At 46.1% G+C, this 14,767-nt stretch overlaps 1 protein-coding gene across 1 annotated transcript; it reads left to right on the top strand.

Moving 5' to 3' along the window:
• zc3h4 (zinc finger CCCH-type containing 4) lies at positions 1-13,341 on the top strand. Its single transcript, XM_046389951.1, has 14 exons — positions 1-340; positions 4,678-4,984; positions 5,118-5,225; positions 5,359-5,563; positions 5,688-5,848; positions 6,239-6,335; positions 6,443-6,576; positions 6,745-6,861; positions 7,158-7,269; positions 7,492-7,601; positions 7,772-8,238; positions 8,657-9,006; positions 9,160-9,408; positions 9,507-13,341. The coding sequence occupies exons 1-14, from the start codon at positions 261-263 to the stop codon at positions 11,204-11,206; spliced, it is 4,197 nt and encodes a 1,398-aa protein (XP_046245907.1). The 5' UTR covers positions 1-260; the 3' UTR covers positions 11,207-13,341.
• The last annotated feature ends 1,426 nt before the right edge of the window (positions 13,342-14,767 follow it).

Genomic DNA, 14,767 nt, shown 5'->3' with positions numbered 1-14,767 from the left:
CCCCCTTTGTCCAAGGAGAAGACAGTCGGCCATTTTAAGTTTTTCAGTCGTCATTTCACATCGCTACAGTAGGACGGAGAACGTCAGGACTCACTTTCATCAAATTTCTCTTACAACTGTAGTGGAGAATTGCCTACTATGAACAGAAACTCTTCCTAAAATCAAAAACAAGTAGATCCTAGTGAAGTGACGCATAAGACAGCAGATTCCAGTGTCGACTTGTAATTTTTTGCACCTCAATGTAGCTAACGTTAGAGGAAATGGCTGTGGAAAGCATGACTGTCCATCCAAACTCCCCAACTACCAACCACGAACACAACAGTCTCCTGACTGACGAAAGGTCGAGTAATTCTACAGTCATATTTAAATGAAATTATTTATTTGTCCTGAGCTTTTACACAAAAAGCCCGGGGTTTCTTTTTCTTTTTCTGTCAGAGGGATTAAACTCGCCTTTTCTGGAAAACGAGTACAGAGGTAAAGACGCCATGTTGACACGACAACGCCAACTGGGAGGCCAAATAGCACCTGGAATAACGTCTATTCCCTTTATTTTATTCAGTTATCACATTCAGCGATACATCGACTCAGGCCAACTTGTCTGAAGAAAATATAGACGAAGTTGAAACAGCTGACCAATCATACGCTCACCGCCATTCTTTTAGCCACTTAAATGGTTATAAAGCATCGGTTAATTGGTTGCCCATTGTTAAGAACGGTTAACTGATTTACGCTAATTCAATTGATTGTGTGAATTTGATAATTACTGCCATTGGTACAAAAAAATCCAAATAGTTGTCTTTTGCTAACGGGCCTACTTCCCGGCTAACTTAGCAATATTAGCTTGTTAGCTAATGTGACCAACAAACAGTTGGCAACAGAGGAAGAGGCTAAGCTAATGGCTAATGTTTTTTTGTTAATGGTGATTTGCTATTCATTGACATTTCCAGTCGCTACATCGTCTAATCAAACATAGCGTTTGCTAGTATTGGCGGACTAGTTTGATTGATGTTATTTGATCAGTACGGGCCATGAAATTAATTTATAATCCGTTTAGATCTATTAGTTCAGTAAACGAGTGCGAATCAAAGTGTTGCCCAATTGGCTCTACGCACTTAAAAACTGTACTCGAGTCGTCGTCTTTCTGCCCAAATAACACTTGTAAGAAAGCTTATTTCAGTTTCCGAAAGCCCTTAAATAACTGGGATTTCTGCCCTTCGAGCCTTAAACTTTAACCATTTTATATTCCAAATCTTGATATTGAAGGGTCGCTTTTCGACCGCTTCGTTATGTAGTCTGTTACAGTAGCTTGTTAACCACCTTTGTGCTGCTTACTGATCATGGATATTTGCCTTAACATGTCGCTTTTATTCACAGTCGTGCCCACGCTGACTCGTCCCAAACATCCACAAAGTCCCAGAATGTTTAAAACGTCTGCAAAGCATCCCAGAAGTGTTTCAAGTCAAACACAAAGTTCCCTTTTTCCACAGTCCCCAGTTGGCAGATTTGCTGTATGTTAACCCAGTTGGTCCCACTTCCAAGTCTCACAGACCCCAGTAGTGGCTATAAAAGGTTAGGGAAAACCTTTTCAGTGGTTTTGAGTGCAAAATGTGAAGAAAAGCTGCCACAGTAAGTATTCCCCATTTTAATCATGGCCCTTTGCTTATAGAATTAATTAACTTGTGGACTCAAACACTCAGCTAATATTGTGCCATAATGCATGGTAAAGCCTGTGATTCGAGACAAGATTAATCTTGTTCTTTGTTGAACTTTTGGACTTCCTCACAGCTCTCTGCTCAGTAGAACAACTGGAGAAATAATTTTACCATCAGTTTTATATAGTGTCGCTGGATATGTCTGGAAACTTGTTTGGCATAGTTTATATGGATAATATACTTCACAGACCTGTATATTGCAGCTTAGATGTCAGCATCATTTTGATGCATTGGTAGGAACTAATAAATTAAGTAAATTTGTGGTGGTTCACTTAAACTGCATTCAGTTATCTGTTAGTTTTTTGTCAGAACATAGAGAAGTCTGGATGTAGTTTGTTTGCATTGGAAGTTTTTTTCACTGAACTGGCGCATTGTTGGCAGCAGGTGATGTGTGTTTCGCAGTATCTCAACAGGCCAGAGAGGCCATCGGCTTCTGCCCATAGTGATTCGCAGCCGCTCCCTTTTCACAGCAACCTGCTTCCATAATACAGCCAAATCCCTGTGATATGATGGAGCTTGAGGGCTCATTGTGTCAGGGGAGTTTTCCTTGTGACCGGGCTGTGTGCCCACCCTGACAGGTTCTGAGTAAAGGGCCAGCTTCATAGCACACGGCCACAGTGAAACGGAGTATTGACTTGGCTGTTGAGATGATACTCCTGTTTGCAATGTCTGTATTCTGAGCAGATAGCTGGTGCAGCCAAAGAATGAAGTTAAGTATTTGAGACAGGACCTGGGGTTGTTGGTATCTGATACTGAACTGTTGTCCTGTGCCAGTTTTTGCAGAAAACCAAGCGTAGTCTGTGTATATCAATGTTCTTCAGGCTACTTTGCATAGAATGGCATGAGAAAACGATAGCAGTTACTGAGAATTTCAGAGGAGGATTGTACTGATTGTTCAGGGTTGTGCTCTAAACCAGACAGCTGATAACAGGATTTTGTCCATGGAGCAAATTCAGGTTTTATGCTGGGGGCGTTTTGTACCAGGTTTACTAAATTATTTACTAAATTATCTAGATAAATGTAAATAAGCTCTTCTCTGGACTTTACTCAGCATGATTATCTAGATAACTTGGTAAACTTACCTCCCTAAGCCCTGATTCTGTTTTCGTTTTGGCTTCAGACTGAGCAGCCTCTGATAGGACGTCCCCTCAAATCTGATTATTTTCACTGAGGCTGTATTTTCTGTTAGAAAATTCAAAGTTGTGTATTTCAGGACATGTTTTCACTTTGTTCCAGGGATGAAATAAACTAATGAGGAGCAGACACTGATAGCTTTTTCGTAGCTGGAAACAAGTCTCTGGTTGTCTCGCATTGCAGTTGGACATTTTGTTCGTGATTCGTGACACAGCGCAGATTATCAAGGCTGGTTATTGTGCTCCCTCCGGAGTAAGCTGGTATGCTGAGGATGTGGTGGGGTGCAGCGTACACATACAGTGCAGCTGACATTTTGCCTCAAAGCAGGTGGCCTGTACTCACTACCTGCCTTGTCTCAGTTCGCCGTGTGCTCTTAGCAGGAAAAAAACAATATTTGAGTAGTCAAATATAGTAAGGCGGTGGTCAGGTCAGTGGAGAAGTGGAATCAGCCTGGCCTCACCCCCAGCCTGCTGTAGACACTACTTATCAGCATACTTTGAGTGTGGGGAAGCCAGGGCCTGATTGTTCAAATAACAAGTGTCAAATACTATGTTTCCTCATTGTTACTGACCCCCTCCATAACCTGTGCCATGAAACAGAAAAGGAAGAATGTGTATGGTCAGTAGTTGTTTGAGACCCTATGCTTTGATAAAACTGGCCCTCATAGGGAATGAAAATGCGCACACACACACAGTTTCCCATAGCCTACAGCCACCGCGGAAAGAGGCCTTCACTCTATCCATGTCAGTTAGGATCTCATGGTTTTGTTCCCGTTGAGGGTCCTGCCCTGGCCACAGTCGATCTCAGTTAACAGCACATGAGTAACCCCCCCCTCCTCCCAGGTCCAGGTCCTCAGCCCACCAGCCATGGGCATTGTCGGGGGTCTGATTGACCTTGTGTGTTTATGAGAGGATCGCAAAACCCCACTTGTTCTGGTTTCTGCCAGACGGGTGGCATTTTCACCTCATTTGAAACACTGACACAAAATTACACATGAGGCTTGTGTTGACCTGATTTAATGACATGTACAACAAGAAAATTAATATTCCATGGCTTTCACATGTTGTGGTTAAATCCGGTTTGTTTGTGCACAGTTAGGTGTGTTTTAATTCACTACTGGCTACAGTGAGTCTGTTTGGCTGATGCCATTAGTAACTGACTAATGTCTTGAGAGGTCTGTTTGACATGATTAATGTTTCTGTTGATACATTTGTTTTGAAGGAGATTCATATGTGAAGTAGTTGCATCTGTATTTATCAGTAGTTTAATATATTGAGGGGCTGTGTTTGTACACCTGGTGTGCACACACAAAATAAATTCATTTTACCCGCCCATATAAATGGCTAATCATAGTACACTGTTTTTGATTTCAAGTCCTTCCCACATTGTGTCAATTTTATAATATAAAATACCCGGTAGTACAGTTTACTGTCAAAACTCTGTGTGACAAGAAGAAGCAAGTGGGCCTTTCCTTTCTTTACTGTAACAGAAGCTATTTTTTCACACCTGGACTCAGCCCACAGGGCTCAGGGTGTCAGTCAGCTGTTAAAAGATGTTCAAAGAAAATAACTTTTTAAACCCCACGTTTGATTTACACAAATGCAAAGAAAGCAACTTTCACTCCAGTAAATTTTGCATCCATAAGCTATTAACTATCAGGCCTCTGTACTTGTTTTCCATTGGATTAACCCGCAAATGCTGAAGACAAAACAATAGATTTTCATTTTTGTTTTATTTTTTCATTCATTAAACATTTCTAATTTTTAAATTTATGCTGGAGCCTGTGAGAGGATGAAATATCTAACTCCATATCCATTCTTTACACATACAGGCCAGAGGATGGAGAGCTGGAGGAGGGCGAGCTGGAAGACGATGGGGGAGATTTGGAGGAGGAGGAGATCGGTGTAGGTACTTCCGCAGCAGGAGGAGGCGGAGATGGGGGTGACGAAGCAGGCGGAGGAGGTGAAGCAGGAGGAGGCGAAGAGCACGGGGAGCGGCATCAGCGAAGCCGGGAGCGCCACGGCAGCAGCAATTCGGAGGACGAGAGAGCCCACCGTCGCAAGAGGAAGCGGAAGAAAGAGAAGGAGCGCGAAAGGGAGAAGAGGAGGTCCAAGAAAAAACGCAGATCCAAACACAAAGTGAGAACGATTTACAACCACAGAACAGAAACAGACACTTTGAGTTATTTCATCCCTGTCTTCTACTCCAAGAAAACCAAACGTGTCAGTCTGTCTCTGCCACATCTCATCTGAATATGTTTCACTCTCTCAGCGCCATGCGTCCTCTGATGATGACCACTCAGACTACAGTGATGACTCTGACTACAGTCCCAGTGAGAAGAGGAAGTACAGAGAGTACAGTCCACAGTACCCCCCTCCTGTAAGTCTAAAGGCTCACACACCTGCGGTACAATCCTGTTAAAATCCCATATTTCAGTGTTCTGCCATGTTGATATTCTGCGATTTCTTTTTTTGTGGGAGCAAATTCACCTAACACGTTCACCCATCTTTAGTCCCATGGTGGCTACGGTGGCTCAAAGAAAGGCGGCTACATGAAGATGGACAAGCAGAGCTATGGTGGCTACGATGAGTATGAAGATGACAACTACGAGGGAGAGGAAGAGGAGGACATGGGGGAAGAGGACTATGACGACTTCACCAAGGAGCTCAACCAGTACCGCAAGGCTAAGGAGGGAGGAGGCGGCCGCGGTGGGCGAGGTGGGTCCATGACAGTCGGGTTAAAGCTGCTGAACCTTGCACACTTCCGGACAGACAAAGCCAATAATCCAAAAGCTTCTCACTTACCTGCCTCTGTGTCTTAACTGTGATTGTGTCCCTGCAGGCGGGAGAGGTCGTATGAAGACTCAGAGAGGTCGTGGAGGAATGAGGGGAGGGAGGAGGGGAAGAGGCGGGAACAGAGGAAGAGGAGGTCGAGGTGGAGGTGGAGGAGGAAAGATGGGAGGAGACAACGACGATGGAGACGGCTACGTGGATGACATGGAGGTGAAGTTCAGAATTCAGACTGAAAATCCAGGAAACAACTTGTTATTCTCTTGCTGTATTTGGATTTGGTGTATTTACACAGTTGTTTAAATATATTTCATATGGAAAACATTGCAGAAGACAAAACACACTCAGAGCTGTCATTTTCTTATTTTTATGGGAGAAAGCAGTTTATTCTGGCTTAGACAAACATGGAACAATGAATGTGGATTATCTCCTTATTCTGGTCAGCACAGAGAAATCAAACCTGTGTGCAGTCTTGCGAAGAGCTTAATGGAAATGTTAATGGAAAAAGACTCTGAACACATGATATACACATGCCTTATAATATGTAATTCAGGAAAATGAGCTGCGTGATGTAAATGGCACATGTTAAATGTGTTCTTACAGTATGGAGACGATGACTACGACAACATGGGGGATGATGACTACGACGACTACTCAAAAGAGCTCAATCAGTACAAGAAGTCCAAAGACAGAGGTCGAGGTGAGTTTGGACTCGGGGAAGCCACTGTGATGGTGACAGCTCAGACAGAGTTTGATAACTGACCAAAAACTGACTCACTGTCATTCTGTTTTTAATTTCTGCACCAGGAGGTAAAGGTGGCCGTGGGCGAGGGAGGGGCAAAGGGGGCCGTGGGATGATGAGAGGAAGGGGCCGAAACCGCGGGAGAGGAAGGGGTGACATGGGGATGGATGACGACAACAACGGAGACATGGACAACGGGGTGAGACTTTTACAATCCTGTGTCCTCATAAATCCAGATAGATTAATGCCAATTCTTTTCATGTTTATTAGACTTGAGGAATAAAACGATGTTCTCTTTGTTTGCTTGTTGCTTGACACTCTGCTCTCTCCTTCTGTTCCTGTGTTGGTTTGTGTGCATGTACCTCAGGACGGAGGCGGAGGAGGTGACGGACCAGGAGTCGGGAGGAGGAATCATAACGAGAAGCACCAGGATAAGAAAGGAAAGGCCATCTGCAAGTACTACATCGAGGGGAGGTGCACCTGGGTAGGTCATGCACACTACACATTTCACTTAAAGTGCCCATGCTCAATAGAGTCACAGTAAATTTAGGAAAAATATTAAAATTTGGGACTTTTTTTCCTCATTTAAAACGTTTTGATAGCTTAAACACAAGACAGATTTCCCCCAAAAGAGATGGATTTTGAAGTTGTTCGCAGCCCATTTTAGTCAGCGTATTTCAGCCTCGGGAGCCACAGTAGACTCAAGATTTTGGCAAACTGATATGATATTCAAAGAAAATGTGGGATTTTGACACCATTATGGCCTGTTTTCCTCACCAGGGGGACCACTGCAACTTCAGCCACGACATTGAGCTGCCAAAAAAGAAGGAGCTGTGCAAGTTCTACATCACTGGATTCTGCGCCCGAGCCGACCACTGCCCTTACATGCATGATATCCTTCAGAGTTACTCTTTCATAGTACAAGGGATTTATAACTATTTTGTTATTATGGGTATATTGATATGTGCCTGATTGTCTGTCTCCATAGACGATTAAACAGTGAAGCTATTTAAAGTGAAAACGTGTTTCCATTAATTTCGGAATTCAAATGAGGAAACTCGGTCAGTTTCAGTTGTCAGTTTTTGGGAGTGATTCTCCTTGACTGTCCTGCCACGTGAATTCCCCTGTAAGCTGTTCCACACCACAGGGAACTGTGTCAATAATGACGAATGCATGTTCTCCCATGAACCCCTCAACGACGACACCCAGGAGCTGCTCAACAAGGTAGGATCCTCTTAATACTGTACCTAATTCACTCAGGTCTTAGGTTGTAATTGCAGGCCTATACAGTTTGCAGGGTCACCAGCAGAAACTGTGTGTTTGATTCTAGAAACCTTGAGACAAAATTTCAGATCAACTAAACAACGGCCGTCTTTTTGATGTTGCTTTCATAGATGTTGGCAGAGGATGCAGAGGCCGGAGCTGAGGATGAAAAGGAGGTGGAAGAGCTGAAGAAGCAGGGGATCAACCCTCTCCCCAAACCTCCTCCCGGAGTCGGCCTCCTCCCCACCCCTCCCCGACCTGTTCCTGTTGACACCAACACAGGAGCTGGGGACTTTGGCGGACCTATGGCAGGTGATTTTGGGGGTCTTCCTGGACCTAACCAGGGGCCCATTCCCAATAAAGGTCCACCAGGCCCGGGGCCTGTCCCTGTGCCTAACCCCTGTGCCGGTCCCCCTGTCCATGGCCCTGACGGAAATCCTTTCCAAGGTGGGCCCCCAAACCCCGCTGGCCCTCCTCCACACATGGGTCCCCTACCTCCTTGTGGTGGAGGTGGAGGTGGTGCAGGGAAGAAGATCCCGTCGTTGTTTGAGATTAAAGTTCAGCCGACAGGACAGTTGGCTCAGAAACTGGCTGTCAGGTAAGAGATCAGAAAACGAACATTAGGAACAATAGAAAATCTTTTTGTTTGATCTGTAGGAAACTTAGCTGCTAATTTTATCTGGAGTGACAAACAGTGCAACAAACTGTAATAATAATAATAACAATAACAACAATAATCTTCAGGGCAGACAGTGTTGTACTACCTCTTAAGACACCCTCGGCTCTGACCTCAGTAATAAGCATAAAGTAGAACTGTCGCCTTTCTGACAGTGTCATTAAAAAAGTGAACATTCATTAAATGTGTAAAAGAGATTAGTGGTTTGGATTAGATTATAAAAAGGGACTGTGATCAGTACACAACGGAATAAAATGACTGCACACTTAACTTACTGAGTTTAGAAAGAAGATTTAGTGTCAAGTTACTAACCCCGTGATTCTTACTCTTTCTCTATCAGAAGCCAGACTCCCAGTGGTAACCAGGGTCAGACTGCAACACCCGGACCCCAAGGGGCCCCTGGTGCCCCTGGTGCCCCTGGTGCCCCAGGTGCCCCTCCCACCCGCTTCCCTGCACCCCCAGGCATGATGTCCCCAGACATGCAGAACATGGGCCCCAACCTTGGGATGAACCAGGGGCCCCCCAACATGGGTCCTGGTGGGCCACCCATGATGGGAGGGTTTGCATCTGGAGATGGTCCTCCACATGGAGGTGCTATGCCCCCTGGTCCTCCTCAGGGTGGGGGAAACTTCTTCGACAACTTCTTCAATCAGCAGGATGGTATGCAGATGGAGGGAGTGGTGCAAGAAGGTGAGAGTGAATTTCAACAATCAAACTATGAATTTGTGAATCTCCCCACTGCGGAACAAATAAATTATTATCTTAAGCTGAATAATTAAAAAACGAATGATAAGTTTTGTTTTTTAGTGATTGTTTGTACATTGCACTTGCTGTCCTTTTCAGGTGACAACTACCAGGGCTTTGCGGGCATGGATGAGAGAGGAGGAGCAGGGAAGTTTGGCAATCAGTCCGGTGGCCAAGAAGTTCCTGCTAATGGAGCTTCAACCAATCAGGGAGGGATTTCTGTGCCTGACTTCCTGCCGCCGGCGCAGCGCGTGCTGTTCATGAGGATTCAACAGAAGCAGCAGGAAGAAGAGGAAAGAGCTCGCCGTATAGCCGAGGGAGGAGCAGAGAAGAGTAGAGACGCTGAAGGTAGAGGAAAAGCATCTGTCCTTGGTTGTGTAGAAACTATTTGTATGCTTTATTTGAGTTATTTGTGTGAGTCAACACATTTTCACCCTTGTTCATAGGTGACTCAGGGAACTGGTACTCCAGTGAGGATGAGGATGGTGGCGGTAGTGTGACCTCCATCTTGAAAACGCTCCGTCAGCAGACCCAGGCTCCTCAGAAATCTGACGGCCCTCCAAGCGACCCTCGTCTCCAGAAAGCTTCTTCTGCCACTGCTCCAGCTCGGCCGGCAGACCCCCGCTTGGCTCGGGATCCACGTCTGGCACGCGCTGCAGAGTCAGCCCAAATCTCTGACTCCACCCACTCCATGCCTGCTCCGTCCTCCTCTGGACCGCCTGCAGACCCCAGGTTAGCCCGGCTAACTGCTGCTGCCTCAGCTGGAGCCACCTCCCTCTCGCCTCCCGCTCCTAAACCAGAGCCTCCTTTGGTCTACAAACCCCCGCCGCTTACAGCCCCGGCAGCAGATGAGGAGGAGACGGAACGAGTTCTACGGGACAAACCGGTGCCGATTCCTCTGGACCCACTCATGGGCATGGCTCTGAGAGACCCGCGCTCACAGCTGCAGCAGTTCAGCCACATCAAGAAGGATATTGTTCTCCACATGCCGGCCTTCTCCAAAACCATCACCTGGTCTCCTGAAGATCTCCTTCCACTTCCTATCCCTAAGCAGGACCTCCTTCCACTCCCACCAGGCATCCCTCCTGTCTCCTCCATAGAACCACGTCTGTCCCGTGCTCAGCAGTCTCTCCACACGTCGCTGCCTCACACACAGCCTCCACCCGTACAGCCTCCTCCCTCCTTGGACCCTCCTGCTCCCTCTTCCTCCGCCTCTTCCCTCCCAGACTTTGAGCTGCTGTCTCGTATCCTGAAGACCGTCAACTCCAGCCCATCCCAGACTCCCTCCCCTCCTCTCTTACCCACCCCTATTGCCCCAGTGGCACTGCTGGGTCCAGGGCCTCCCGTGCCTCCTGCACCTGTAGAAAAGCCTGTTGACCCGCGTGTGGCCCGTAAAGGCCCCACAGACCCCCGTCTTCAGCCTCAGAAGTCAGCACTGAAACCACCATCAGATACCGCACCTCCTCCTGTCTCCTCCACCTCCCCAGCAACAACCTCTAGCTCCTCCCCTCCTACCATTGCTCCCTATGACCCAAGGCTGCTCTCCTCAGGTGGGGCAGGGCGCAGTGTGGGAGCTGGGGCACCAGGGGGAGCCAGCGTGCTGAGCAGCATCAGTCTGTATGACCCTCGGACTAACAAACCAGGCAGCCCTGGTACCAGCAGCGGCTCCAGCAACTCCCCCAACTCAGCCAGCACAGAGTCGAAACCTAGTGATCCCCCAGCGAGTAAACCCAAGTCCAAGGAACCCCTCTTTGTTCGAAAGTCTGCGTTGGACCAGCCAGAACCGGAAAAAAGTGGAGAGCAAGGGACCGATCGATACAACAGTTATAACAGACCCCGACCCAAGCCTGCACCCTCGCCCAACTCCACGGCCCAGGGAGGGCCCGTCGCAGCCGGGGCAGCCACATCAGGAGGTCAGGGTACTCCTGGAGCTGCTGTGGATCAGGGGCCCGTGGGTGTCCACAACCTACCAGTGTCCTCTTTATTTGGCGTGGTGAAGCAGGCAACCAAGCCTGGCGGGACGGGTAGCCCCTTTGGAGGCAACAGCCCGGTGCAGTCTGACCAGGCTGCCACAGATCAGGACAACGCGTCACTGAAGGACGTTTTCAAAGGCTTTGACCCCACAGCGTCCCCCTTCTGCCAGTGACCCCCGATTCACCCAAATAGCCCATCGCGTGGTCTGCCTGTTGGTTTGTTTTAACATCTTCAGACCCTGAACACATCAGTGAAAAGGAGAAAGACAAGCACACTGAGGCAACTGCCCCTGTAAGACTGGTGAAGAAGACAAAGTTTGGTGAACAAACTGACGTCACACACATATGCGTGACACACACACACACACACACACACACACACGGTGTTGCAGATTCAGATTCTATAAGAGACTCTTGGGTTATGGGAAGGGTTTAAAGTTAAATCTCTAAAGCTCTATTTTAAACAGACATATTGATGTATAAATAAATGTATTCTCTTCATCTCAGTGCTTAGCAAAAACAGTTATGCAGACAGCGACAGAAACACATTTATATGGAAGGAATATTTTAGCTTTTTTTTTTCCATCGTCCCCCTAACTGCAGCTCCTCTTTTTCTAAGTTTTCTCCTCATTTTTAAACTGTTTGATGTGGTCGTCTGTGTTTTTGTGCAGTCAAAGATGTGACACATCTCAGTTTTTTTCCCAACAAAATGTCGCTTTCATTTGTGGTGTTTTTGTAATAAAATGAACAGCAGTGAGGCAGCACAACTAAGACAGTTGCCCATCACAAACAGGTCACCCTCTGTATCACTGCCTTTACTTCCCCTGTCCTCTTTAACCTCTGTGCAAACTGTCACACAACAGCAAACATTTGTCACTATGAGCCACCTTGTCACATTTTCTGCAGAAATACCTAAACTTAAATCTATATTCTGATTTTTTTTTATTAGTATTTATTTTTCTACTGCTTTGCACTGTCAGTATGTGTCCTCTGAGGGCTGTGTTAATGTTTTTAATACCTGTAGCTCCTCCACCTGTTCGTATACTGTGTTTAATTTCAGGTATTTAGCGCTTACCCATAACAGGTAACTTTGCTGGTGCAAGACGTGACCTGTGACCTTCCAGTACTGCCTCTCTGACCGTCATGTCCCTTTTTCTCTCCCTATGTGGCAGTTTTCACATGAACATTTTGTTTCGTCAGTTTGTGGCGTGGGTGGTCCACGTCCTTCCCTGTTAGCCTGTGGCATCAGTAGGGAACATTAAACACATGGATTTCAGGTTCAGTATGTAATCATTTAGCCTTGGTTGGGTAACTAATCTTCATCTTCACCTTGATCAAAATAGGATTCACCGTCTGTCTGTGAGCTTTTACTTACTGTGTTCTAACTGACTGTACTGACTGCGAGTGTTTGTTGGAAGGGAATAATGTGCAGCCTTACAGCATCAGTTCATAAGCTTTTGGCTTTAGTGTCTGGTCAGAGTTTGACAATCATAAACTACCTAAAATTCAATTAATGCACGAGTCTTGCATTGATCTGTGCAGATTGTTTCCTCCGCTGAGCTCTGCACAAAGAGAACCCGTCAGAATTTCAGATTTTAACATGATCGATGTTAAGAAATGCAGGTTCAGTACAGGCTGAAGATGCTTTTCTCTCTCAAGTGCGCACTTCATGGTGGAAAATGTTCAAATGGGATGAACTCGCAGTCGTTTCTTAGTTTCTGCCACTCGACACAAACATTCGGAGTCAGAAGTTCATGCAGCGTGTGAATCAAGGCGGGGAGGAGGAAGTTGTTCCCATAAAGGTTAAGATTGTGCAACAGCTGTCAGGATTGTTAACCGTCTTGTGTGTAAATGTTGATCATTTTAATTTATTTTTTATACTTGGGTAAATATACTTCCTCACTTGACATTTTTGAACTGAATCATTTTATATGCCGCGAATATGTGATTACCGCTCGGTGCAGTGGCAGCCTGCGACAGCGTGACGAGAGGAGAAAGATTTATTTTTTTTATTTTATTTTCGTTTGGTTCTGTGTATAACAATTCAGACTAACAAAAAAAGAAGTTCACTATGTCTCCCTCCTGCCAGGTCGTGAAAAATCCTGTTAGGAGGCTGAGTTTCAGCTATAGCAAGTGTGAAAGTTGTTGATTTGTTCTTTGCCTCACAGCTTTTTTGTTTTATAACTTAGTTTTTTCCTCTTGCTATGTAAATTTGACCAGTATCCTGTCCTCGGAGGAGTGGAGTTTTCTAACTGTACACTGTAGGTGAGGTTGTCAGAGTATTTAAATAAAGTTGATACATGATCAACCTGTTTAAACATGACGTTTTTGTCCTGCTTTCAGTCGTTATCCATTTAAACCAAAGGTGTTTGCCTCTTTTATCTTTCCTGGCGTGTGACGAGCATCACTGCGTCTTTGTTGCTGCTATGGTGGACGTAAACTTTATAATCTTTGTAGTTGCTGCAGTCTGTCGATGGCAGAAGCTGCTAAATATGTAAAAGCTGCTGTGTCTGTCATCATGGCGGGCTAAAATAAGAAAATGTTTTGTTTCATTTTGATTTTGTTCCCTTGTCAGCCACCAGTGCTTATTTTAACCTACGCAGAGGAACCAAGCGGGTGGGGCTTAGTGAATCAGGACGGCTGAGGCGGTTTGAGGTCACTGAACTGACCTTTCATTTCCTGCCACTGTTTCAACTTTCTCTCCCTCGTGCTGTCGTCATCCTGTCGTCCTGCCCGTCTGCTTCTCCAGTTAAATCGCACATTATTTGATGGCCCCACCATCACTCGTGTCGCTGCTATCTTTAGGCCTCCAGTGACTGAAGCTGCGCGGCCTCTTGCGGATTGGATCAGCTCCCCAGCGGCACGCAGCCTGTTTCCTGGTTAGCTGCGATCCTCTGGTGAGTCACTTCCTGCTCCCCTCCCATCCTGCAGCACTGGCTCCAGGAAGACAAACTATTCATCAGTACCTCAAAGGTTTCCTATCACACACACTGAGCTGCCAGCTTCCATGGTACACAACCAGCAGGGCAGCATCATGGCTTCTACTTCTTCTCCAGGTCAACAGTCCACAGATGATTCATGGGGCTGACATTCGGAGATGGCGCAGATGATTGAGGAAACTCACTGACACGACCCTGGAAATATTCAGCTGAGCTCTGAAGTGACTCCGCAGACATTATGTAGGATCTGAAACCAAATAAACTAGAAATTCAGTGTAACCTGCATGTCAGAACAGCAAGTGATGAGTGATGCAAGCTGGAGTCACAGCAGAGCAGGCGGGTGTTGCCACATACTGTCTCTGCTGCTGTTTGCCACGGTGCTTCACACACCCACACACACAGACGTACAAATCCTGGAGACGTTTGTTAATCAGTCAGGTGGATTCCTGTACTGTGAAACCGTCTGTGGAAGTGTGTCACATGAGGAGTAGTTTGACCGGAATACGTACTCGTGTGTTTACACCTCCACTCATATTCTGCATGTGCATTTCTTTCTGAGGCAAACTTAAATCACTAATGGCTTTAATGCACCTCGAGTTCATCAGATTCAATATGAGAGAGAGAGAGATAATCCTTTATTAGTCCCATTACTGGGAAATTACAGCGTTACAGCAGCAACAGGATATGCAGGGTGCAAAGCATGCAGGGATGAAGGGGGAGGATGTGCATTCAAAAAGAATAAATACACAGGAAACAAGCACCTTCAGCTGTACACAGTACAGAAAAGAAAAAGAC

The sequence above is a fragment of the Scatophagus argus genome, chromosome 5 (assembly GCF_020382885.2).
Source record: "Scatophagus argus isolate fScaArg1 chromosome 5, fScaArg1.pri, whole genome shotgun sequence".
Lineage (NCBI taxonomy): Eukaryota > Metazoa > Chordata > Actinopteri > Scatophagidae > Scatophagus > Scatophagus argus.
The sequence above is the reverse complement of the archived record's forward strand: the minus strand, read 5'-3'. Positions and strand labels throughout refer to the sequence as shown.